The sequence below is a fragment of the Haematobia irritans genome, chromosome 3, assembly GCF_050003625.1.
Source record: "Haematobia irritans isolate KBUSLIRL chromosome 3, ASM5000362v1, whole genome shotgun sequence".
NCBI classification, from domain to species: Eukaryota; Metazoa; Arthropoda; class Insecta; order Diptera; family Muscidae; genus Haematobia; species Haematobia irritans.
In genome coordinates, this window is record NC_134399.1 from 171468439 (window position 1) to 171496095 (window position 27657).

General features: G+C 36.3%; 4 protein-coding genes and 1 long non-coding RNA gene across 8 annotated transcripts in view; 2 read left to right on the forward strand and 3 right to left on the reverse strand.

Annotated features, from left to right (window-relative positions):
* Positions 1 to 239: 239 nt before the first annotated feature.
* Rrp47 (Ribosomal RNA processing 47) lies at positions 240 to 1052 on the reverse strand. Its single transcript, XM_075300653.1, has 2 exons — positions 659 to 1052; positions 240 to 518 (listed from the first exon to the last, which is right to left on the reverse strand). Exons 1-2 carry the CDS (start codon positions 893 to 895, stop codon positions 306 to 308), a joined length of 450 nt encoding a protein of 149 aa, XP_075156768.1. The 5' UTR covers positions 896 to 1052; the 3' UTR covers positions 240 to 305.
* Positions 1053 to 1139: 87 nt separating this feature from the next.
* Positions 1140 to 1807, forward strand: LOC142230044 (uncharacterized). The gene is made up of 2 exons (XR_012720564.1): positions 1140 to 1556; positions 1614 to 1807. It is a non-coding gene; the product is annotated as an uncharacterized LOC142230044 (long non-coding RNA).
* A 1256-nt stretch (positions 1808 to 3063) lies between these two features.
* AlkB (alpha-ketoglutarate-dependent dioxygenase AlkB) lies at positions 3064 to 4465 on the forward strand. Its single transcript, XM_075303250.1, has 3 exons — positions 3064 to 3221; positions 3338 to 3873; positions 3944 to 4465. The coding sequence occupies exons 1-3, from the start codon at positions 3129 to 3131 to the stop codon at positions 4380 to 4382; spliced, it is 1068 nt and encodes a 355-aa protein (XP_075159365.1). The 5' UTR covers positions 3064 to 3128; the 3' UTR covers positions 4383 to 4465.
* Positions 4243 to 4925, reverse strand: LOC142232433 (uncharacterized). The gene is made up of 2 exons (XM_075303251.1): positions 4821 to 4925; positions 4243 to 4760 (listed from the first exon to the last, which is right to left on the reverse strand). The coding sequence occupies exons 1-2, from the start codon at positions 4839 to 4841 to the stop codon at positions 4557 to 4559; spliced, it is 225 nt and encodes a 74-aa protein (XP_075159366.1). The 5' UTR covers positions 4842 to 4925; the 3' UTR covers positions 4243 to 4556.
* An 8369-nt stretch (positions 4926 to 13294) lies between these two features.
* The window catches only part of tay (tay bridge kinase), a 100095-nt gene continuing 85732 nt past the window's right edge, over positions 13295 to 27657 (reverse strand). For 3 of the 4 annotated variants that reach the window (XM_075303255.1, XM_075303252.1, XM_075303254.1), the window contains exons 7-13: positions 18714 to 21400; positions 18197 to 18651; positions 17567 to 18117; positions 17194 to 17292; positions 16518 to 16944; positions 16332 to 16440; positions 13295 to 16266 (exon numbers count right to left, since the gene is read on the reverse strand). In XM_075303255.1, the coding sequence (XP_075159370.1) occupies positions 15066 to 16266; positions 16332 to 16440; positions 16518 to 16944; positions 17194 to 17292; positions 17567 to 18117; positions 18197 to 18651; positions 18714 to 21400 (5529 nt within the window). In that variant the 3' untranslated portion in view covers positions 13295 to 15065. The remainder of the gene's footprint in view (positions 16267 to 16331; positions 16441 to 16517; positions 16945 to 17193; positions 17293 to 17566; positions 18118 to 18196; positions 18652 to 18713; positions 21401 to 27657) is intronic. The other variant, XM_075303256.1, reaches the window with a different exon arrangement.

The following is a 27657-nucleotide window of genomic DNA, read 5'->3' on the forward strand; positions in this document are numbered from 1 at the left end:
TTTTTTGTTGTTGCCTAAAATTTAACATTGTTTCATTAAGAAAATTAAGTTTTTCATTTAAAAAATAAAAACGAAAAACAAATAAAAAAATTACAAACATGTATGGAACTAACATGATAAATACATTTGGTATGACGCAAGCCAATTTCCTATCTTCCTAAAGTTTATTGTCTTTGGTGCAAAGTCAACGTAAAGAGTTTACCCAACGTAAGTAGTTAAATTTCTCAAAAAGCTTTGCATTATTTTCATTCTTAAAACAATTTATTTATTAATACTACAAAGCTATACTAGTAAGATTTTTTTATTTAAGACTGATCCATATCATTTTTAGTTTCAATTTCACCATTTGTGGATGATATACGCTTTCCATCCTTATCAAAACGTATGTGTAGGCCATGTTTAATAAAACGACCTGCAGCTCCTTTATCCAATGTAGGGCGTATTGTATTGCGTTCATAGATTTCTTTATCTCGCAATATTGTTTGGCGTGTGCGGGATAATTCGTTTTTAATTCCATGCTACAAAAAAAGTTTTCCATTATTGTATTTACATAGTTTTTAAATTGGGAAATAGCATCGGTGAGTCGTTATTTTATTTAATACCTGAAAGGTTAACGCACCATAACAATCCCTCTGTTTTATAATGCATTAATATTTACCTCATTTGGATCCAATCCTTGAAGTTTTACATACATCCAATATAATGAATTTATCGAATATGCCAAATAGTTGTCCAGTTTAACACGTTCTTGTGTCGATAACTCATCATAGTCCTTAAAATTCACAGCCTCCAATATTGAAGCTTCAATTTTGTCCAAACTCGAGTCAAAATTTTCTACACAATTTATGAATTTCTCATCATTTTGAAGTTCTGCGTAGTCACGTTTAGAAGACATTTGGTTTTTTAATTGAACTACTTCAAACCCGATACCCTGTCAAATCTACGGCAATAACTTTCCTTCTTTTCCTTTGTCCAGTTACTTCCGAGGAAGAATTATTTGGCCAATAACTTTTGTTTAAAAACAATAACATGTGCGATAGTGATGTTAACGTGTTGAGTATTTCTGCACCGAATACTCAATGTCAAACATGTTTTTCGGTATTTAATACATGGTCGGTATTTAATACATGGTTTTATCCATAGACCCTGCCAGCATTTCAAAGTTCCATTTCAACCTCATCGTTACCACAGACTCGTAAATGTCACTTCAACCATCATGAAAAGGTACATCAAAAAGTACATACATGTATTTTGCCATCACTACTTTTACAAAAGCCATTTTATTTTTTGTGAAACGCCAAGCGCAACCAGCTTGTTCCCTGCCAGCATTTCAAAGTTCCATTTCAACCTCATCGTTACCACAGACTCGTAAATGTCACTTCAACCATCATGAAAAGGTACATCAAAAAGTACATGCAAGTAATTTGCCATCCCTACTGTTAAAAAAGCCATTTTTTTTGTGAAACGCCAAGCGCAACCAGCTTGTTATATTTTAATTAAATAAAAACGAAAATAAAGTTCTGAAAACATAGATTATACGCTTAAAATTGTGAAAGGTATATTGGTGAACAATTTGGTGATTTTCCAAATGGAATAAAGTGATTGTTTTTCAGATATTTTACAGACACGCTGCCTCCATGGAATAAAAACACTGGTTGATAGACGCAGCAACATGTAACTCGCTACTTGTAACTCAACATCATCATTAATGCCAAAAATTATGTTAAATGTAATGTGATAGTGGTATAAATGTTATATTTTTAAGAATTTGTAAATGTTTAATCAAATTAATAAATATCTAAACAAACGTGTTTTACTCGACCACAATGATTCTTTTACAACTATCTTAAAATGCACTTTTTCTGATTGTTTGGAGGGTCCCTTATTGGCGTCGTTCTAAATTGATCTATAAAGGCACCTAATAATTGCACTCATGCGAAACATTTTTGTAGTAACTTGGCGTGGTACAACTTCTCAATAGTGACGGCGCTTTTCCGACGAGTTTTTGATGTCGTATATGATTGTTTTCGACGTAGTGGGGATTCTCAAAAGAGTCCCCAAATTCAAAAAATGTTGGCAGGGTATATATGAGGACATCAAAGTAAAAAATGGGCGTCTGGGTCACGAGTCGTTTCACGAACTCAAGTCAATGGTCAATGTAATATACCAAAAAGACCCAATAAACACAAGTATGAACATGTTTCGCGTGCAACGTTCTCACTAGACAAGAAAACATTATAAAGGGGATTTTTTACCGAAATGCTGGCTGGCAAAATATGTAGATATTGGTCATTTAGCAAATTTACTGAAATATATGTGGATTTCGACAAAAATCTACTGTATGATTTCGTGTCTAGGGTGAACGGTCGCAAAATTAAAAAATGGCTGATTTATATTCTTTAAGACAATTTGTTTAGACAGACAAATACAAAATTATGTTTTTACGGAAGAAAATGTTTAATGTACAGTAGACAAACATTTGCGCTGCGAATTGTCTTAAAACGTCGTTATCGTTCTTGGGCCGTTTCAGTGTGTAAATATAATCATAGCGATAGGCGGTAGGCGAAACATTTTTGCCGCAACGGCAAATAAAATAAGCTTGACGGCGAATAATTCCCTCTTTCACGTTTCCTAGCGTTTTTGTTGTCAATACAGCACGCTTTGACAATATTAAACAATGAAGTTGAATAAAAACATACAATGGCTTGTTATTTGTTGAGTTGAGGCAACAGCATTTCCTAGTGGCGAGTTAAAAAAAATTGATAAGCGATGGCAACACTATACCAGTTTTCGCCAAGGAGTTAGAATAAGTTTTAATTTAGCGACACGCCGCTAGCCGTCACGGTATTCCGTCGCTGATTTTGGGCTTCCCATAAGAAATACACGTAAATAAGTGTTCGCCTACCGCCTATCGCTATGGTTATATTTACACACTAATTAAGTGTTCCCGCCTATCGCTATGGTTATATTTACACACTCACTATGGTATAGTGAAACGACCTCTTATTGTGAACGAAACATACTCTACGTTACTGGCAATAAGCACTAATCAGATCTTGAAACACCTGATTGGAAAATATTACAAACAAGTGAAATATAAACATACTTCTCATATTTCTGGTCTCGTTATGTTTAAGGAAAGTTTCAAATACTACAAATCCAAGTGGCCTATACCCGATTTTAAAAATGTTATAGATTTCAAGGATCAAGGGCTTGATGAGGTTTGTTTTAAACTGCTCAAATCAGATCTATTTTACATATCTGCATTGCTTTAATCTAATAATATTCGAAGATTTTATCTAATACCTATTTCCGTATTATATACGATACATAATAGATTACAGAAATCAGTTTAAACGATTGTGACTGTGTTTCGTTGCCTCTGGGTCTTAATCCGGTACATTGTTGGCGCTTATTTACACTGAACTCACATCCAGGTTTGATAATAATACGTCATGCATTCACCACACATGGTCAGAGATACTGGATGGCACGTAGTCTAAAGGATTATCCGAAAGCTCCGAATCGTGTCAATTTGAATGAACGGCTATTTCAAAAGTCTGTCATCGATGATTGGTGGTCTTCATTGCAGAACTGTGAGGATAAAGACGAAGCTAGACGTATGAAGATATCCATGAGATGGACAACTTTGGGTTACCACCATGATTGGGATACGAAAATTTATAGTGAAAATTTGCATACTAAATTTCCAGACGATTTGTACAAACTAAGTAGTTTTTTCGCAAACATCCTTGGCTACAGTGATTATCAGGCGCAAGCAGCTATTGTTAATTATTATCCTATTGGAACAACACTTGCCGGCCATACAGATCATTCGGAACAGAATCTAGAAGCTCCATTATTTTCTTTCAGGTTAGTATTTTACAATAATTTCTTTTCAAATTAAAGAATCAATATGGCTATATTTTCTTGTTGTTAATAGCTTTGGTCAAACGGCCATATTCCTTATTGGAGGTCATACGAGAGAAGAAAAACCCTCAGCTTTACTTATTGAAAGTGGTGATGTGCTGGTCATGTCCAAAGAATCACGTCTATGTTATCATGCGGTACCTAGAGTAATGAAAGCCCGAGAAGAAATTTGGAATACATTCATTGAAAAATCAAACAAAAACGAATCACAAGTTGAGCCACCTACACAGCCTACTAAACGTTTACGCACAGAAGTTCCACGTATAGATAGCCCTGAAACACATATAGCCCTACAATGGGATATGGATCCTATTCTATATCACCAAGTGGCTGATGAGTATTTTTGGTCACCATTCAAAAGTTATCTACATGATTCACGGATTAACCTGAATGTGAGACAAGTACTCTACCAAAATCAGTTGACTTTAAATGGAAGTGTAGAAGTTAATTAAAATTAGATGCGTATGCAAAATTTGTTTTCTATTGACGTAGATTATAATTAATTTATATTTTCATAAATTGGAAAAAAAAACAATTATTTTGTCCCTTTTTCTATGTTTTTAGGTTAGATCAATATTTTCAGTATGGTGGTATAATATTGTCAGTTCTTATTTTTCCTTGAAACTTCATTTTTGAGACATTTGGGGTATTTTCTTAAATTTGAATTGTGCTCCAGAAAGCATATATGGTCGCCATAAATGCTGTGAATGAACAGGTAACAGATGAATCAGTCCCAACAAATCACATGTAATCGTTCCCAGAACAAGAGGCAAAAATAATTTCCCCAACGATTGGCTTTGCAGGAGATAATTGCCATTTGTATGGGTGCTCTATGGAAAAAACGCCAGTACATATTTTATGGGAATAATGAATAATTTGTGTGAACTTACATAAACCCTATTGTCAGGCATTGTTTTTATATGATTTTTATTTTTCTTTGGTTTTTTGTAAAATTCTTTTCAATATGTTTAAATTTTTATTGTATTACTTGTAGGATTTTTTGTTTTTGAAATTGGAAAATTTTTATTTTTTTATTGTAATCCCTGTCAGCATTTCAAAGTCCAATTTTAACCCCATCGCAACCATAGACCCTTAAGTAATGGGAAATGTAACAACAAATTTTAAATGTATTTTTCCCCATAGTAGAAGATCCATTTTGATATTTTGCGAAGCGCCAAGAAAAATGGCTTCATATAAATTAGGTGAAGAAAACCAAAAAGTCAGTACTGCATAGTTATTGCATTTAAAATTGTGAAAGGTACATTGGTGAAAAATTGTCGGCATCCAAAATGGAACAAAGCGATATTTTTCCAAAGATGCTGCCTCAACCAAAGATAGACTCTGGTACATACAGAATCACTACGAAAAGGAAAATATCTATGGTGGGACATTAATTTTTCATATTTTAAAGAGTGCCAGCTATATGGGGTTATTCTAAATAATTTTCTAAATTCAGCCTAAATTTGGATGGCCATTGCGTTTACAGTCTTCAGTGCTCCCTGGTAGCTTCGTCAAATGCCAAAACGGGGGTCTACAATTCAACCACAAAAAATGAATAAACATCTTTAAATATTCTGTGAACGGCTGAAAGTCTTTTAGGACTGTCATTCGGAATCGATTCGGAACAGAATAAATCCCGCGATTCGGGATTTCAAAATATTGAATCACGGAATTTTTTCGGGATTCTTTAAATATTCTGAGTAATAACAATCTACAGCATCAAAAAATAAAGTAAATTTGGTTTAATTAAATTTTATCAACAAAAAACGTAACAAAAGAAGATGATTAAATTAAAAAGCAATTTCAAATTGCTACTTTTAACAGAAATTTGAAAAAAAAATAAACTAAAAAGCTCTTTCGTATTGTTTTCATTTTAAGTAACCTCTTCAAAATATTAAGGCATCCAAAGTTTCATCAGAAAAACATCTCTCACAGTAGACACAAGTGTTGCCAGGGGGCTCTTCTCTCCCTAATATATTTTTGACAAGTTTTTATAAAAAAAATAAAGAAATAGGCTCTGCGGTAGAAAATCGTTAAAAATAAAAAAAGAAAATATTCTCACACCAGCTTGCGAGCTGCAATAAGATCAACATTTCGAACCCCAACACTAGGTGACCGGTGATTGTCTTCTAAATATTCGAAAAATTAAAATGGGGGCTTGTTCACCATGCATTTATGGACGTACATTTATTACTAAATGATGATGAACACGGATGAGAGGGCAACATTTAAGCCCGAGTCCTCACAAATTGATTTCGCAATTGTAGAAAAATGTCTTAAGCTGATTAAAATTATAAATTAGCGGTTGGACCCCCCAAAAAATCCTGTGTCCGCTTCTCGTCCAAATGCTTCATTTGCACCCTTTCGTATCTTTTTATTAACGTAGAAATAAACCGAATATCTTGAAAATCATTAATGCAACCTGATTTATTATACTGAATGGATGTCGAGAAAATCCCCAAATGTATGGAAATTCCCCACCACATTCCCAACTCAAAAAGTCGTCCCCATTCACGACAAAATCAGCGTTGCCATAATTGTTTCACCAAAAACATCTAGATTTGGGCGGGGCAGACTATGTTATACCCTGCACCACTTTGTAGATCTAAATTTTCGATATCATATCACATCCGTCAAATGTGTTGGGTGCCATATATAAAGGTTCGTCCCAAGGTTCGTGATGCTACAGAACTATCTATTAACTCCCATCTTGAATATATCGCGGGACTTTTAACGACAAATGGTCTTGTCATAAATCCTTCCAAAACAAAGGCAATACTTTTTCAGCCCAGGAATCGTTCAAATTTTTCTCTTACACTTTCCATTTTAGGTCAGACAATTAATTATGTTGATTCTTTAAGGTGCCTTGGTATTATTCTTGACTCCAGCCTTTGTTTTGACAATCATATTGATAATATGGGTAATAGGGTATGTCTGACTTTGAGGAGACTATATGCTCTGCGTGCATATACGCCAAAGCATGTTCGTCTTCGGTTAGCACATTCTTTGTTGATGTCTCAGCTTAATTACGGTATTGAGGTTTATTCCGGGACCTGGTCATATAACTTGGATCGAATGGAGAGAGTCGTGAGGAAGATCGTCCGATATGTGTTCAATTTACGGGTTCGGGATCATGATCTAGTTAACCAGTGTATTCCTGATATCTTAGGATGTTCCTTCAGGAACTATATTAAGATGAAGTCTGTTTTTCACTTTTACAAAATTTTTAAGTACGGGAAGCCGGAAGTTTTGACCCGTGAATTTACATTTATTAATTCAACAAGAAATGTACAGATCGATGTACCGAGAATTCAGTCTAACATATACGAACAATCCTTTCTGGTCCGAGTTTTTCGTTTGTGGAATCGATTGCCTTCTGATCTAAAAGTTTTCTCTTGTTCTTGTAACGAATATAGAAGGAAACTAATTGACTATTTGAATAATATGAGTACGGTAAACTGACGCATTGATGTCTGGCACTTATAGGACTTTTTATTCTTTTATTCTTTTTTTGTATTAATTATATTATATTCATGTGGCTGGGGAGCCATATACTTTTGTTATAAAATAATTTCTAGGTATTTAAAATTAGTTTTACAATATCTAACATAGCTTCTTTATTACAATACATGTATAATAGGCCTTTAGTGGCTTCCTTTGTATTGATGTTTAATAAAAATGAAAATGAAATGAAATGAAATGAAATACATACATTTAAATATCACTCGATTTGGACAGAATTTGACAGACTTTTACAAAATCTATAGACTCAAAATTTAAGTTGGCTAATGCACTAGGGTGGAACACAATTTTAGTAAAAAAATATGGGAAACATCTAAATCTGAAGCAAATTTAAGGAAACTTAGCAAAAGTTTATTTATGATTTATCGCTCAATATATATGTATTAGAAGTTTAGGAAAATTAGAGTCATTTTTGCAACTTTTCGACTAAGCAGTGGCGATTTTGCAAGGAAAATGTTGGTATTTTGACCATTTTTGTCGAAATCGGAAAAACATATATATGGAGCTATATCTAAATCTGAACCGATTTCAACCAAATTTGGCACGCATAGCAACAATTCTAATTCTACTCCCTGTGTAAAATGTCAACTAAATCGGAGTTAAAAATTGGCCTCTGTGGTCATATGAGTGCAAATCGGGCGAAAGCTGTATATGGGAGATATGTCTGAATCTGAACCGATTTCAACCAAATTTGGCACGCATAGCAACAATTCTAATACTACTCCATGTGCAAAATTTCAACAAAATCGCAGCAAAAATTTGGCCTCTGTGGTCATATGAGTGTAAATCGGGCGAAAGCTAAATATGGGAGCTATATCTAAATCTGAACCGATTTCAACCAAATTTGGCACGCATAGCTATTGCTAATTCTACTTCCTGTGCAAAATTTCAACAAAATTGGAGTTAAAAATTGGCCTCTGTGGTCATATGAGTGTAAATCGGGCGAAAGCTATATATTGGAGCTATATCTAAATCTGAACCGATTTCAACCAAATTTGGCACGCATAGCTACAATGCTAATTCTACTCCCTGTGCAAAATTTCAACTAAATCGGAGTTAAAAATTGGCCTCTGTGGTCATATGAGTGTAAATCGGGCGAAAGCTATATATGGGAGATATATCTAAATCTGAACCGATTTCAACCAAATTTGGCACGCATAGCAACAATTCTAATACTACTCCATGTGCAAAATTTCAACAAAATCGCAGCAAAAATTTGGCCTCTGTGGTCATATGCGTGTAAATCGGGCGAAAGCTATATATGGGAGCTATATCTAAATCTGAACCGATTTCAACCAAATTTGGCACGCATAGCTATTGCTAATTCTACTTCCTGTGCAAAATTTCAACTAAATTGGAGTTAAAAATTGGCCTCTGTGGTCATATGAGTGTAAATCGGGCGAAAGCTATATATTGGAGCTATATCTAAATCTAAACCGATTTCAACCAAATTTGGCACGCATAGCTACAATGCTAATTCTACTCCCTGTGCAAAATTTCAACTAAATCGGAGCAAAAAATTGTCCTCTGTGGTCATATGAGTGTAAATCGGCCGAAAGCTATATATTGGAGCTATATCTAAATCTGAACCGATTTCAACCAAATTTGGCACGCATAGCTATAATGCTAATTCTACTCCCTGTGCAAAATTTCAACCAAATTGGGGTAAAACTCTGGCTTCTGGGAACGTATTAGTCCATATCGGGCGAAAGATATATATGGGAGCTATATCTAAATCTGAACCGATTTCTTCCAAAACCAATAGGGTTCTATTCTGAACCAAAACACATACTTGTGCCAAATTTGAAGTCGATTGGACTTAAATTGCGACCTAGACTTTGATCACAAAAATGTGTTCACAGACAGACGGACATGGTTATATCGACTCAGGGACCCACCCTGAGCATTATTGCCAAAGACACCATGTGTCTATCTCGTCTCCTTCTGGGTGTTGCAAACATATGAACTAACTTATAATACCCTGTTCCACAGTGTGGCGCAGGGTATAAATAGCTAAAAAAGCTTAAAAAAATGTTTAAAAAAAAGCTAGAAAAAAGCTAAATTTTGTTGTATCAAAAGTCACATTTTTGATTGAAATTTAACAAACTCAAAGGCTCATAAGGCTAAGCCATATGAGCTCTGTTTGCGTACTCGATACATTTTGATTACTATCCCAAATTTTTACTGGAAGTCCGTCGTTTACATTTCCCAGTAAAAACTTGCAATTATCAACTGGTTAATCATCAACAAATCCAATGTGCGATATATTGCACAATGTCACATACACGCTCACAAAAAATCGCTTCTGTAACATATACTCCCAAACATATTTTGCTTCAAGCATATACATTTTTGGGTATTGCCCAAACATTTATATGTTTGATCTCTTCCAATATATAATATGTTTGAAAGCATATTGGTCTAAAAAATATATGTTTGGGTAGTCTAAGTTCCAAACATTTTGTATTTTTGCATCCAAATTCAATAATGTTGTCTTCCAAAAAACAATATGTTATTATGTGACCATATAATATGTTTGGAAGCATTTTGCACCCAAAAATATTATATGCTTAAAAAAAATTCTCCCAAACAATATTGTGCTCAAAATTTTATTTATTTATTTATATATTTACAATCATAATGAATTATGAAAATAAACAGGTAATATAGGTGCTAACAACATAGGTTTTCGACCTGATTGCTCAAAATTTTGTTTCTGCCTAATTGTATATTCCCCCACATCTTTCTCACTTCCACGAGATTTTTTAGTTCTTAGCACCTTTTTCTGTAATACAAACATTGTAGAAGAAATTATTCAATTTTACGATTTTTTTTATTTTAATTTTACCTTTTGCCGGACGGGGATTCGAACAGCGGACCACACAGTTTGTAAGGATCAAAGAAGTAGCTGATCAATTGCCCAAGGAAAAATAAAATGTTAATTTTGTAATAACAAGCAACAACCACCAACTTAATTCAATATCGCTCCCTGTTAAATAGCGCTCCAAGCTACCAAACACATATATGTTTATAGGCTATTTCTAAATTAATATATGTTTGCATCCAAGCATATTATATTTACAAACATTTTATGTCCCAAACATAATATGTTCTAACATATTAACATATATGTCCCAAACATGTTATGCTAGTTTATGAACATTATATGATTGCACTCAAAAATATTGTGTTTAAAAATTTGTGTTCCAAACATATAATGTTTATAGCCAAACATATGAAAAACAGCCTTTTTCATCCGTGTAGAAGTGCATTAGAAAATATCAATATATTTAGTTTTAATTGGTTTACAGCCAATTTCTCATATCCGAAACGAATGCTTTCGTTCGACTAGAATGCCCAAAACAGCTGAATTTATAAGGGAAAATCAGCTGTTTTTGGCATTTCAGTCGAACGAAAGCGTTCGTTTCGGATATGAGAAATTGGCTCTTAAAATCGCTGAATTAATGGTAAATTCGTGAACGTGTACACTTCTTCTAATTTTACCCAAGATAATAAAATCCATTTTTACTGTCTTGCAAGTTTATACTGAATAACTTTTATTGGAAAATTACCCAAATAAACCTATTATTGTCCAATTTTCGTAAATGTAAATCCATTCTATTAATAAATAACAGATTTGTTTATATCGCGCTTTTAAAAATGTTTTGATCCTATCAATAAATACTATTTTATTTATTGTATTTTTTTGATGTTAAAAAAATAATGCCACATTCAAAACTTTATTTTCTTAATTATTTCTTACGTACACTGAAAGAAGCATGTCCGGTTCCAAAGATTTTATACACTAATGATTTTGGTATTGATTCCGAGTCAAATTTTAATTTATTCGTTTTTTCAGCTTTTTCTTCATGAATGAAATAAAGTGCTCAAAAACATCTATTTTTGAAGGCTTTTTTGGTTTGTGATCAAGATACAAAAAATCCACAAATTTAAAGACTATTTCATTAATTTTAATAATATTTTAGAATTGACCCTAGCCTTGTTTCATGTAAAGATAACCATTTTTAAGTTGAATCAACTTAACCATAAGGAAACAACGACTTTATCGGCTTTTGGACAAGGAAAACAGTTTATATAAGAGAAATTCACAAATTCTATTATAACCAAAATTCGCGTTCGTATTTTAAGGACATGAAATCATTGGCCTCACGACAATATTTTTTCAGAGGACAAAGCAATTCATATCTACTATTTTAATTTAGTAATATCATAATAACTTTAGAATATTATAATAGGATAAACGAGTCAAATGCTAATATTCCTAATAATTTAGTGACAGTTTATTTAAGGAATATGTATCTGTATCTACCATTAGATTTAAAGTTTACGATAATTTTTATGAATATGAGGAAAAAACTTTACAACAAGGCTGGGATCATTATTAATGTTTGAATTGAGCTTTGAAATATGTGGAAAACCTTTTTCTGACAGCAAGGCTTAGATAAAAACGCCGTTTTATCCATATTTCAATAGAAACATGTCGAAAATAAAAAAGCCAAAAATAGCTAAAAGGGTCATGAGAAAAAGCCAGAAAAAAAGCTAAATACATTTTTTTCCCGCTAACGACTTCAAAAAAGCCAAATCTAGCAGGAAATAGCTAAATTGGCAACGCTTCTGGCAACACAGATCTAAGGGACGTTTATACTGAATGCATACACCAATTTATTAATAAAAAAATCCTAAAAGCAGATATTTAAAAAATTTAGATAATTATTTCGGGATACCGAAAAATCCCGGGATTCAAAATAAAAAAAAATCCCGAATGACAGCCCTAATGTCTACCGACGGTCCATTCTTACAAGTACGATGATCTTACACCAAAGCGAAAAGGTAAATATTCGAATGAAGTGTAGTGAATTTCCACGAGAAATTTTTCCGAATTAAGGATATGGTCACACTAGACAAATATTTGCCCAAAATGAGGGTCAAACTTTTTGCCAGGATCACTTTCGAAATATCTGTATACAGTCTTAAACAATACTCTTATTATTACATATTATTTATAGAACCAATACGAGCTAAAAACTTTTGTTGGTTTAACTGTGGTGACGCATTCTTTTTTGATTTCTGTCAAATATTTGACCAGTGTGACCACACCGTAAGCAATTCGTTTACTAGAAAAATATTCCTGTTTACTTAATCAAAAGCACAAACAAGAATGGGGTTACTCAGAAGGCGTCTCTACAATTGTTTTCGCGATCGTGGCAAAAAGAAAAAAATAAAAAAAAAAATCCCGAATGACAGCCCTAATGTCTACCGACGGTCCATTCTTACAAGTACGATGATTTTACACCAAAGCGAAAAGGTAAATATTCGAATGAAGTGTAGTGAATTTCCACGAGAAATTTTTCCGAATTAAGGATATGGTCACACTAGACAAATATTTGCCCAAAATGAGGGTCAAACTTTTTTCCAGGATCACTTTCGAAATATCTGTATAAAGTCTTAAAAAATACTCTTATTACATATTATTTATAGAACCAATACGAGCTAAAAACTTTTATTGGTTTAACTGTGGTGACGAATTCTTTTTTGATTTCTGTCAAATATTTGACCAGTGTGACCACACCGTAAGCAATTCGTTTACTAGAAAAATATTCCTGTTTACTTAATCAAATGCACAAACAAGAATGGGGTTACTCAGTAGGCGTCTCTACAATTGTTTTCGCGATCGTGGCAAAAAGAAATGGACTTATATGGAAATTTTGGTGGTAGTCTATAAAAAGGAGATCTCTCCCTTGTCATTTAGTACTCATTGATAAGTGAGAGAAGTTGACCGTTTGTGGCACCATTTACATATATATAAAAAACAGCCCAAAAATATTCTATATATTTTCTTTTTTTTATTAAATCATATTTGTTTTTCCTTGTTTTAAAGTTGTTGCTGTGGTTGGTTGCAATTCATGTTTTTGTGTAGTTTGTTTCGTTTGAAATGTTACAGTTTTAATTACAGAAATATAAATATGCGAAAAAAAAAATGTTTTTGAGTTTCTCTCTTGCATAATCAAAATGGGGGTTTTTGTTTTGTTTTTTTTTTTTTTTTTCAAATAATTGTTGTATATTTTTTAAATCATTTTTTATTTGTTTATAAATAATCCGTAAAGCTACTTAAATTAAATTGATTTTGTTTTTGTATTCTCATATTAGTTATAATTTAATAATATATGTTTTTGAATGTTAATATTTTCTTGCATTTATTTATTTTTTTTTATTTATAGAAATATTGGTTTTGTTTGTTTCCTTCCATATATATACGCATTATAATATAATGTATATATAGATTTTTTAATTGATAATTAGTTATGTTTTAATTTTAATATTCTTTCATTTGTTTGTTTGCTTGTTTTGTTTTTCGTAAGTTTAGAGATGGAGAATCCTATTTTATAAAAAAAAACTACTAAAAATTTTGTGTGTTTTTTGTTTACTTTTCTACATTGTATATTCATCATCATTATCGTTTTTTATATATATATAACAGTATAAATTGTTTCATTTATTTATAGCAAATTTGTTAACATTATTTGATTTTTTTTATATTTAGTTTGTTTACAATGCGCGGTATTTATAAGGGGGGGTGGGTGGAGAGGTTGGTAAGGGATTTTGATGCCTACAGGAGAGGGGGGAGGGGGAGAGTTCAGGGTAACATGTGAAAGAAAAAAATCTTTCTTCTTTAATGGGAGTTTTGTTTTTGGATTTATCTTTAGAACAACATTTAGTACAATATTTATTATAAATAATAATAAGTAATAATAAACTATACAAATAATACAAATGCTCTAATTATGAAGCGTCCTATTTCCTAATAAAATAAAAATAATAATGGTAAAAATAATAAAAATAGTTAATATATATGTATATATATACCAGACCAATAAAATGGTAGTTCTTGTTATTTTTTTTTTCTTTAGATTTTACTTAATAATAGTATATAATATTGCATAAACGTTTTATATACTTTGTTAATTGTTTAGCTTGTAATTTTAAACAATTATGTATATATATATGTGTTTTTTGTATTTTGAGTTTATAGATTTTTTGTATGCCTTTAAATTATCTTTTGGAATTAGTCAATTTTTACAATAGCAGGGGCTGTATACGAAAGTATAATAGGGGAAAAAAATAAGAATTGACACTTATGCCAATAGGTTTAAATAATAGGCTTGGATAGTCAATCTGTTGGAAAGAGCAGAATGAATTTCTTTGTAAACAAAATATTATTAGTTAACTTTTATACACTTCTTCCAAAAACTGGAGAAAAATAAAAATGGAAAAGAAATTCCTCATCCACTTTCTAAGGAGGCGATTTATAATAAAACAAAGATATACACAGTTCTTATATAGAGTTCTTTAGAGTAGGTATGGGGTGTGGGCCAGTAACCTATTCCCATTTTCTTTTGCTGTTGCTATAGTCTATAATACAAAATATTTTCTTTTAAAGATTACTTGGTCTCGTTTCAAGCTTATTATTGTTTTTTTTGATATCTTTTATCATTCATATTTGGAAATTGCCTGTGCCACCACCGACCGTTCGATTCGTTCTCTCAGGTTAAGTCAATGAAAGAAGCTTTTTTGGCCGAACTAATATCAATTTATCATCGGCCAGGCGCTGTATTTGCTTGATTGGTGGTGGTAGGTGTCATGCCCATTACTGTCTGGGGCGATGCCCCGGGCTCTTCTTTTTTGGGCTGCATCATTGGATCCACAACCATGGGATGTGGCATTCCTCCTAAACTAGGTGGTTTCCCGCTAAGCGATGATCCTGGAGGAGGTCCTGGAGGTCCACCGGGTCCTGGACCCATGGGGCCTGGTCCCATTGGTCCCGGTTGTAAGCGATGATGTGGAGGCGGAGGTGGTCCCAATGGCCCGCCCACACCGCTGGGCGGTGGTATGGGTGATGGTTCTTTGCCCCTTAGATGGGCCGCCGATTGTACTGCATACATGCTCATGGCAGCTTTATGGCGTTCTTCTTCATGCCTTAGAGCCACTTCCATTAGGGGATTGTAACGCAGAGCTGACATTGCATAAGGATCTCGGTATGGGTCCATAGGCCATCCAGGTCCGGCTGGTCCGAAATGTGTTATGGGTGGTCCCCCAAGAGTTGGACCCATCATTGTTCGTGTTAGATGCGGAGGTGGTGGTCCCACATGGGGGCCATGGCGGCTAGCCATAAATGAGGCATGGTGTGCAGCTGCTGCGGCATTGGCTTGGGCCGCCGCCAAAGAATTATGATACCGGGGATCTGCTGCTGCCGCCGCCGCAGAGGCCCTCATCATCATGGCATCTTGTTCTTCCTTGGTCCTAGGCATCTCCTCTTTGATACGCATTTCGCCTCCCACCGGACCACCAGGGCCACCTTGCATGTCAGTAACACTACGATGAGGAGATCGCTCACGTGCTTGATTCATTGCAGCTGCTTGAGCAGCAGCTTGAGATAATTTGTTGCTCTCGTTAATACGCTGTTGTTGCAGCATTCTTTCTCGTTCCATTTCCCTTCGTTCCATTTCTCTGCGTTCCCTTTCTTTTCGCTCTCGTTCTCTTTCTCTTTCCCGTTGTTCACGTTCTTGTTGCTCGCGCTTAAGTTTCTCTTCCTTCTCTTTGCGTTCGCGTTCTTCACGCTCACGTTGTCTCTGGCGTTCACGTTCCCTTTGCTCACGCTCCCGCATTTCACGTTCTCGTTCACGTTCTTCAGCCTCACGACGAGCATTGTCTAAGGCGGTAGTGTCGGGCTTCATGGGCCAACCAGGAGGTGGAGCACCTGGATGATAAGGCACAGCGCGTTGTTGCAAAGCCGCCCTAGATAAATTTGAGCAAAATTAATGCAATATTCTTTGATTTGTTTTTTGTTATGCTACACTTACGCTCTCCAAGGATCATGCATGGTACCTCCAAGAGGTATTTCTCTGCCAAATGGTGATAGGCCAAAACCAAAAGGACCCACATAACGTCCAAAAGGCGATACGGCAGTACCTAGGGCAGAATCACAAAATATACGATTTGTAAATAAGTAAAAGGGGGATCCATGTCGGTTTTAATGTTGGACATACCTATATGGCTCGGAGGAGCACCAATGAAACTTGCCGATAATGGCGATGTTTCGAAAGGTGATCGACCCTGCATGGCTGAAGCATAAGCACTTGGAGGAAGTTCGCCAGGTCTGTGCATAAGGTGTGGTGATGGCCCAGCACTTAATGTTAAGGCCGGTGATGATTTCATACTTAACGATGATACAGCCGATGGTGAAGGGCCAGCCCCTAAACTTGATGATACAGCAATACTTTGAGATACCGTTGTGGATGTGGGTGTAGCATTGGCACTGCTATTTGCCGATATTCCTGGTGTAGACGGATTACTTCCCGAACCAGGGCCCACAGATGCCGTACTCGAACCTAACTTGTCGGAATTTTGTTTGTTTTGATGATAGTAAATTTCCCACGCTATACGAACATGCATAGCATTCCAACGACCAGTTTTCTAAAGAAGATATAAGGTAAAATAGCGTTAACAAAATGGTATAATGGTTGATGGGGTTACGTGAAAATAATGTAATAGCTGCTCCCCGTACCATCGGGTCAGCAGCGATGTTTTGTCTAAAGCTGGGCTACAAAACTATGAACTACGCGAAGTTTGGAAAGTCTCCAATATATTCCATCATTCATAGTTTTGTAGCCATGCATTAATGTCCAAATTATATATCCAGGCAAATGAATGAATGAAACATACCGTGAATTTAATAGATTTTGAGGAGGAATCAACAATGTTGGTTGGTAATGGCGGTTGAGGTTGTTGATGAGGATTTGTGGAAGGCGATGGTTGTATCGTCTATGATGGTGATGATGGAATGGATGAAATTTTGGATGGATGGTTTTGTTTGTTTTTTTTTTTTTTTTAATTTAGTTGGTGGATAGATGGTGAGCATGAAAAACGAGGAAGGAAAGTATAAATGTGTGTGTGTCTTTGGTTATAAAAAAATGAAGTCTATAGAGAATTTATTAGCGTGTATGCGTGTGTGTTTTTTTTTGTTTTAAGTTAAGAAAAGGCAAACTAAAACTAAATGAAATTTGACAAATGATTCGCCACAGTGGCGAGGACATACCTTTGGCGCAAATGAAGTTAAATGGCTTGGAGGCATAAATGGTGTAGCACCTCCCAATCCAGGATGTATTAGCCCAGCTGGACTGTAACCGGTATAGCCAGGCAAGCCAATGCCTGTACGATAGAAGGGTGATTCGACGGCAGCAATTTTGGGAATGTCTTTGAATAGTGGTGGGGGAAAGAGGGGAGCCGGGGCTGGTGGAGGTGCTGCCGCTAAAGCCGTGGGCAAAAGTTGTTGATGCTGATGCAGATGGGTGTGCTGATGTTGGTGATGATGCAATTCTTGCCTTAGATAGGGAGATGGCACAGCCGCTGTGGGTGCATGCGGTAACGGAGCCGTTGGTTGAGGTGCCGATGGTAAGCTACCACTGCTAGATGTGGGAGGAGGAACAGTTGCTGGAGATGCATTGGCCGCAACCGAAGGAGATGCTGCCGCTGCTGATGTTGTATTTTGACCACTTCCTGTAGATCCATGACTGCTAGGTTGTTGTTGCGTACTACGATCTAAAAATCGATTATCCAATTCACGTCGTAATAAATCAGCTTGATCATCTAATGGATAGGAAACGAAAACATAAGAAAATAAATTATTTGACCACATTCTTATTCTAATTTGAAGAAATCCACTTACTTTTACTTGGTTGGAATAGAGATTCCGCTGAGAAAGGATGTGGAGCGGAACTTTGTGTAGTTGTTGTCACTGGAGCACTGTTGGCCGCTGTTGTTGTCAGACTTGAAGAAGGTGGCAAAGATGTTGCCGATGTTACAGCTAATGCACTACTTATGGAACTAATTGGCACACCGACCATAGCTGACGACACCGGAGGAACTGACGGCATAGGAGGCACAAAATACTGTGGATGAAACCCACTTCCCGCCGTAGGAACACCTGGCGGAGGTATAGCCGATGAGGAATGCATAGTTGCAGTGTGCGGTGAAACCGATATTGGTGGTGGTGGCAATGTTGCCGAGACCGCCGCTGATCCTGATGTCGTCGGCGGTGGTGGTGTGGGCCTTGTTGGTATGCTTGAGGGGTGTGAAGTAACAACAGACGATGGTGGTTGTATCGACGACAACGACGAGGAACTGAAAATTGTCGTACATGTATTAAAATAAGAAAGTTACATTTATTGATCTACAAATCTTACCTTGGAGGAGGCCACATGGAGTGTTTAGGAGCACCCGGATATGTCATACTACCCGGAGGAGGCTGCGGCAGTTGTTGTGTAGCCATCATAGGCATCGCACCTGCCGTAGCATATGTTGTTGTAGGCAACGAAACCGTGGAACTATAGGAGGCATTTGTTAAAACCATGGAAGCAACTGAATGTGGTACAGATGACGACATGGACGAAGGAGCCATTGATGTTGCTATATAGGCAGCCGTTGATGATGGGGGGAAACCACTGAGATGAGTATTGGCAACAGACGAACGTGGAAGGTAGGCATTATTATCACTACGCTCTTTAGTTGGACTTTCACTTTGCGGTGAAATTCCTTTATGAATCACAGATGCTGAAGAAGTAACCGTCGAATTCGAACTGGTCGGTGGCGCCGGCGCTTGACTACTATTAGTGTTCGGAGTAGTTGTTGGAGAAGCCCCCCTTAGAAGAGCAGAGTGTGTGGGTGGCGGAAGCATATGTGGTGGCAGAGGGGGCATATGTGGTGGTCCTAAATGGGGATGCGTTAACAAGTGAGGCGGAGGTGGACCATGCAATAGTTGCGTTCCATCTCGGCCCATGGATGGTGGATTCAATCCACTTGTCATAGCACTGCCACTTAGTGTGGCACTAAGTGGTGTTGATGCTGCCGCTGTTGTTGTTGTCACGCTCGATATACTGCTATGAGCGGGATGGGAAACAGATAGGGGATGTCCCATTGCCGTTGAGGGATGTGGAAAAGGGGGAGCGCCTAGTATTTGTGGTGGTATTGGTAACGATGCAGGATATGGAAGATGCGGATGATGCAATAAGTGGGAGGCCATCGAAGATGTAGGCATACCAGGGGGCGCACTGTGACTTATGCTGGTCGAGGTTGCAGTCATAGATGTAGGTGTTGGAACAGATGTAGGCGCCGAACTAGTGGGAGTACTAGAGCCGCTATTACTATTTTGCGGTTGGGATTGCGGCCCCTGTGTAGCGGTTGACGAAGATGATGACTGACTCACAGGCGTTGGAGGCCTTATACTGGGCGCTTTAGTCATTTGTGACATCATTGGAGATTCTCGACTTGTTCGTGGCGAGGCACTTGGCGATGGCACTGCAGGTGGCAAATAGTGACTATGGGGCAACCCACTATATGGAGCGTATAACGCATAATTGGGATAGGGCGGGCGATATGGCGATGCGTGTAATAGCATTGGTGAAATGCCATTAGGTGGTATTCCTCCAGGGATCATACCAGGATGTCCAACACCAGGCGGTAAGCCATGTGGCAAACCTCCAGGACCAAAAATCCCAGCTGTTGATTGCATGGGAGGCAAGCCACTACTGCTATGAGGCGGAAATTTAGCCATTGACGTGGCTATTGACGATGGAGGCATCGTAGAAATTATAGAAGAAGACGAGGGAGGAAGTGACGAGGCAGATGAATGGGGAGAGGCAGAAGTTGTTATGGCATTGGAGGCTTTACTGGTAGCAGTCGAAGATGATGAAGATGGCGGGTGCGATAGTCCAGCACCAGGAGGCGTTGCTGTTGCTGGTATACTATTTGGGTGAGGTGAGATCCTAGAGACACCACTGGTTGCTGATGAATTCTGTCCAGTGACAAACGGAGGCAGATAACCATTTATCATGGGTGGAGGCACAGGACCACTGCCCGCACTGTGAGTACCTCCTTTGTCACGACTTTCCGGTTCATTTGATTTGAGAATCATAGAGGAGTTTGCGTTGACATTGGAATGCAATGATGAGGGAGGGAATGGATGCGTAGGGGGTGGTGGGCCAAGTCTGCTATTTATGGATCCTGCTACACTAAAACTACCGGGACCAGGACCACCGTGTAGAGGAGATCCAGTTGCTGATGGCGGCATTTGCGAACCAGGAGGCAGTTGTAAATTGGCTGGCGAACTTGGTGCTACTGTTGACGGTGGTAAACTAGAAGTGGACTTCGAGTGTATACTTGGCAATGGCGAAGCATTGGGTTGTGGTGGAGCGGGAGACATGAGATTACCTGTAGCAGATGACGGCGATCCTGCCAAATGCTTTGGTCCAAACGGACTATCACTAGAAGCATGAGGATGTTGAGAATGCGGCGAAGGCCCCGCAGACGAAGGCGACGCAATGGCACTTCGAGGATCACTCAGATGTTGCTGTTGTTGGTTAACATTAGAAGAGAAAGCCGGAGATGAGTGTGCAGAATGTGGTGGTGGGCCCAGTGCAGACTTATTCTCCGATGTATTTGGCAGGCTCGACGATGAAACAGGTGGTCCAAACACAGAATGTGTTGGAGGTGCTGATGTTGTCGCACCTGTTGTTGGTATACCGGCACCATTTGATGGTGGTCGACCATCATGCATATGATGACTGCCGCCCGAAGATCCCCCGCTAACCTGAGACAAAGGTCCACCAGGTAACATAGCTCCACTAGTGGGAATAGAAAACTGTTGTGGAATTTGTTCATTGCTGGGAGGTTTCTGTTGTAAACCGGAGCCGCCAGATGTTGTGGAACTTGTTGTATTGGAACTTGTCGCCGATGATGATGCAGTAACTGTTGCACTTGTCGCCTGTTGAGGATAATCAGACGATTTTCTGGGAGTTGTAGGACTCGGAGTTGCATTTGTAATTTGTTGAGTGGGCGTCGAAGGAAATACGATGGCTCCTAACTTTTCAGAACCCTGAGAAAAAAGAGATATAGAATAGAATTGTTTAATATTTTATAAAATTACAACAGAACAATTTAGTTGTAGGTTTATAGATGTGGCAAATATGTGAAAGATCAAGAGTTTTTTTGTTTGTTTTGCTATAACATTTTAAATTTGCTATTTCCATATTTTAATAAATATGTTATACTTTTTTAAAATTTTAAATAATTTTTTGGTTTAAATATATTTTACACTGTTGTTTTTGGCACACTACTACCTGTAGTAGTTTTTCCCATAAGTGCTATGACACTTTAGCGCCATCTACTAGCAATAAATTTATAAACCATATAATTCAAATACCTTGACAGTATATTGTTTCTCAGTAATTGACCAATATTGCCATCGATTAGAAATTTCATTTGACAACTCACCGTATGGCAACAATTTAAAGGCTGATATTATGTTCGTTTATCGCATTGGCACTTTCTAGTTAACTTTTTTTTAAATAGTGAATTTTAAATCCCGCATGAAAAATATATTATTTTGTTATTTTATATTAATAACAAAAATAATAACAAGAAAATAAAATGTACAAAAAATAATACATCATTGTTTGGCTGGTCTTTGTTATGTGACGACGAGAGAATGGAGGCCAAAGTTTATCATTTATGTTTGACTGCAGCCAAAACATAAAAGAACAACTCACCTTTTGCACTGTTGACGTCGTAATTGTCGTCGTCGTTGATTTATTAGAAGACAGTAAGAGCAGTGGTGTTGTTGCTGAAGTGGTACTTGTCTTCGCCGATGATGACGATGTTGTATTGACGACGACGGTGGTGGTGTTGTTGTTGTTAATGTTGGTGCTGGAGAATGTTGAAGATTCGACAATTTTGCCTGAAGAGATGATATTGGCGGTGGTCGCGGAAGCAGAAGATGTTGTTTTTTTACTGTTATTAAGGCCCGATTGCATGACGGCAGATGCCGTTGTCGCCGCATTTGCCTTTGTGGTATTGGTATTACTATGACTTCCGGAGGAGTTCGCTCCTGAAGATTGGCGTTGTTTGGCTTTGTTTGATGTTTTGCTGGAAGTGGAAGATGATGAAGCAGACGATGATGATGAGGATGACGATGTTGTTGTCGCTTTTCCTGATACCGCTGTTGTTTGCATTGTATTGCGAGTACCCGCCGTACCAGACGATGTGGAGGAGGCGGCCTGTAAATTTGCCGTATGCTGAGTTTTTGAAGAATTTTTTGACGAGAGGGCCGTTGCGCCCGCAACGACAGCGGCAACGGCTGTTTCAGCGGCAGCAGCTGCACAAACACCATCTTGTTGTTGTGCATTGCTACTGGAAGACTCGACACGTACAATAATCGCTATTTTGTTAACTTGTCACAGATGTCGCGTACCGTGTTGGTTGTCGATTTTTTTAGGGCAAAAAAATCGAATCAACACGGAATTCTCAACACTTCTCAATTAAAACAAAAAGGATGAGGAAGGGTATTAACAATGACCGGTTAAAATGACGAAGAAAAGTTCATGGATTTAAGATGTCCTCCTCCTTTGGTAATTTCGCAATTTTCAAGGATGGTAATTTTTTTTCAATAATTTCTGTCAGTGGATTCTGTTTCTCGGATTCGAAGTCTTCTTCAAATGCAACGGGATTTTATACAAAGTGTTGCCAACCCATGCGACACATTACACAGTCAATCACTATGATTTTAATATTGCGGTGCTTTATAAAAAAGTGTTGCCACATCTATGCGACACATTACATTGCCAATCACTAGGTTTTTATCATTTGATTGCTGTATTATAATTTTAATATTTTTACAGTAGTTTTAAATTCTTCTCACTGAATTAAAATGTTTTTTTTATATTCGTTTATTATACGTTATAATTGTGGTATATACTTTTTTTATTTACAACGTGGTGGTGGTGGTAATACCCACTCTGTCATCACTTGAGCGACATTCATCACATTCTTTTTGTATATTGTTCTGTGGTTTCCTTCTTTTGTTGAATTTTATTTTTGTAGGAATAGTATTTTGAGGTTTGTATAGATGTATGTGTTATTATTGTTTTATTGACGCTTAAGTTTATTCCATAAAATCATTATGTTCTTATCTGGTGATGGATGCTGTTGCTTTTTTTATTTCTTGAATATTTCATTCGTCGCGAGGGTATATTATCATTTGGCCATGGGCGAAAAAGAGTTCTCTATTAACATTTGATGTTCGCCCAAATGTACAGCAACGAATGTTTTGTATACAGATCTTTAAGTAAAAAAAATTAACATTCATAATCACTTCATTTGGAAGAAAGACATTATAGATGTAGTGTTGCCATTATGTCCTTTCGACACCATCATACACATATCGTCTTTTTTCATTTGAAGTATTGGCATGTCTGTCAGAGCATGCCTTTCTACTGGATGGATGGATGCTGAGTATTTCTTTTTCGAGTCAATTTTCATTATTTCACTTTCTTATATTCGTCATACTTGTCATTTTTCCCGAAACTTTTTGTACTACCTTTATACCTACATCCCACCATTGAGCTTTTCATCCATTATTTTGTAGCTTCATTGAAATTCATTTGCAATTGTATGCACTTTGGTCGTTATCAGTAGTAGCAAAACTTTTGTCAGCGTACCAAGCGAAACAAAACAAAAAAAACTTCAAAGGAATGTGCACAACCAGTGATGCCAACTCCCGAAGGGCAAAAAATCACCAAAAATATTTTATAAATTCTAACATACCAGAGTTCCCACTACAAAAACTACACCAGCCTGGTGAAATTCAATATGTTACTACTACTAAAAAAAAAACAACTTCCAAAGATGTATTGTAGAACTTTTGGCTATTGATTTCATTTGAAGCATTTTTACGAAATTATGAATACCTATCCACGTGTACATCTTTATAATTGTGATTGCTTATTTTACACTCATTCAATTAATTTTTATCAGTACTATGTTTTTTGAGAGGAGGAAAAAAAAGGTTTCGGCATTAAATTTGGAAATACATATTAATATTTGCTTGAAGTCTATTTCTTATATCAATTATGCGTGTTTTTATGAATTTAATACTAACGTTTTTAATGATATCTGTATCAAGTTCAGAAATTCTGCACTCGTCCCTAGACTTTTAATAAGAATAACAATATTGATTAAAAAAGGAGCAATACCACCTTCACAACAATAAAATTCCATGTCAATATAGTTGAGTTTCTTAAGCTTTTGACAGTCTAATCAGAATTTTTATATGAAAAAAAAATGTCAATTATACTCAATACTGTTCAAATTGAAAAAACACCAAAAGTATTAAATGAAAACGTCAGAAAGCACCAATTTGACGATTTTTTTTTTTTGAAAAGGCACTAAAAACCAATTTGGTGATTTTTGGATATCAAAAAAGCACTAAATTTGGTGCTAAAAACACCAAATTGGCATCACTGAGCACAGCAACAAAAATATGATGATGTGAATATATTGTTTGTTTGGCTTTACAGTTAGTGGCAAATGTAATCGGGTGTATTGGAAAAGCGATAGACATGCGATCAAACAAAAACCATTAACTACAAAGATAATAGAGAAGAGAAGATGGTAAATTGGCTTGCGTCATATCAAATGTTGCATTTACGGCACTAGGACTAAAGTGGTTCCTATTATTTGTTTGTATTTTTTCCCTTAAAAAGTACACACAAAAAAATATCATCAAAATGTTTCCAATTAAAATTTTAATTGAATTGTTAAAAAGGTTCAATTAAAAATCTAATTGGTTCAGCGAATTTATTTAATTGAAACAAAAATCAATCACAGAAATTAATAGTATCAATTATATTTTTAATTGTGTCAATTATATTTGTAATTGACGTTGGTGATTGATACTATCATTTCTATGATTGAAGAAATTTTAATTAACAATTAATTGGATCATTGAAGATTGGATTCTGTATATAAAGTGGCAAAAAAAGTGTCACACGCAATAAAAGGTGGCGAACAAACTGAAAAAAAAACTAACAAAGTATTTCCAATAGATTGATTATCTCAATTCCTTGGACCAATATCATACAGTAAAGCAACTTTATTTAATTTTTCAATTATTGCACTAAAAAACCTTTACATCCATAAAAACATTCATAATGTGAATGAAATATTTTAAGTTTCTTAAATTTTCATTTTTTTTTTGTACACAATAGTGTGAGTGAATAATGTGCACACAACAAATGTTTCGACAATAGCAAAAATAAACCTACTATGCCAAAAAATATGCAGAAAATCATAGAAACTAACCTAAAGAAGTATGTATGGAAGCGAAAGAATGCATTGTATAGAGAAATGCCTATGCATAGCCATACCACAGATACCAAGCCATCACCATGTCAATGTGACAATATCATCAACGGCAACTTAGAACAACAATAGCTGAGGAGAGAAAAACAAAAAAAACAAGTATATACGGCCGTAAGTTCGGCCAGGCCGAAGCTTATGTACCCTCCATCATGGATTGCGTAGAAACTTCATCTAAACACTGCCATCCACAATCGAATTACTTAAGTTGCGGTAACGCTTGCCGATGGCAAGGTATCTTAAAACCTCCTAACACCATCTTCTAAATTGTATGTAAGTCCATACGTGGTATATATTAAATAAAAAAAAGATCGATCCAATACGTATATAATTCAGTTTGACAAAGTGGACATCAAATTTTGACAAAATTTTCTACAGAAATAAAATTTTAACAAAATTTTCTATAGAAATAAAATTTTCACAAAATTTTCTATAGAAAAATTTTCTATGACAAACCGAATAAAATTTGAACAAAATTTTCTATAGAAATAAAATTTTGACAATGATGAAAATTTTATTATGAACCGAATAAAATTTTAACAAAATTTTCTCTAGAAATAAAATTTTGACAAAATTTTCTATAGAAATAAAATTTTGACAAAATTTTCTATAGAAATAAAATTTTGGTAGATTATTTTTGGATCTAGTGGCAACCATGATTATGAACCGATATGGACCAATTTTTGTGTGATTGGACCAATTTTGGTATGGTTGTTAGCGACCGGATCGGATGAATTTTGCTCCTCCAAGAGGCTCCGGAGGTCAAATCTGGAGAATATTTTATATGGGGGCTATATATAATTATGGACCGATATGGACCAATTCTGGCACGGTTGTTAAAGATCATATTCTAACACCATGTTCCAAATTACAACCGGATTGGATGAAATTTGCTTCTCTTGGAGACTTCGCAAGCCAAATCTGGGGATCGGTTTATATGGGGGCTATATATAATTATGAACCGATGTGGACCAATTTTTGCATGGTTGTTAGAGACCATATACCAACTTCATGTACCAAATTTCAGCTGTATCGGATGAAATATGCTTCTCTTAGAGGCTCCACAAACCAAATCTGGGGATCGGTTTATATGGGGGCTATATATAATTATGGACCGATGTGGACCAATTTTTGCATGATTGTTAGAGACCATATACCAACACCATGTACCAAATTTCAGTCGGATCGGATGAAATACGCTTCTCTTAGAGGCTCCACAAACCAAATCTGGGGATCGGTTTATATGGGGGCTATATATAATTAAGGACCGATATGGACCAATTTTTGCATGGTTGTTAGATACCATATACCAACATCATGTACCAAATTTCAGCCGGATCGGATGAAATTTTCTTCTCTTTGAGGCTCCGCAAGCCAAATCTGGGGATCCGTTTATATGGGGGCTATATATAATTATGGACCGATGTGAACCAATTATTGCATGGTTGTTAGAGACCATATACCAACACCATGTACCAAATTTCAGCCGGATCGGATGAAATTTGCTTCTCTTTTAGGCTCCGCAAGCCAAATCTGGAGATCGGTTTATATGGGGGCTATATATAATTATGGACCGATGTGGACCAATTTTTGCATGGTTGTTAGAGACCATATACCAAATTTCAGCCGGATCGGATGAAAAATGCTTCTGTTAGAGGCTCCACAAGCCAAATCTGAGGGTCCCTTTATATGGGGGCTATACGTAAAAGTGGACCGATATGGCCCATTTTCAATACCATCCGACCTACATCGATAACAACTACTTGTGCCAAGTTTCAAGTCGATAGCTTGTTTCGTTCGGAAGTTAACGTGATTTCAACAGACGGACGGACGGACGGACATGCTTAGATCGACTCAGAATTTCACCACGACCCAGAATATGTATACTTTATGGGGTCTTAGAGCATTATTTCGATGTTTTCCAAACGGAATGACAAA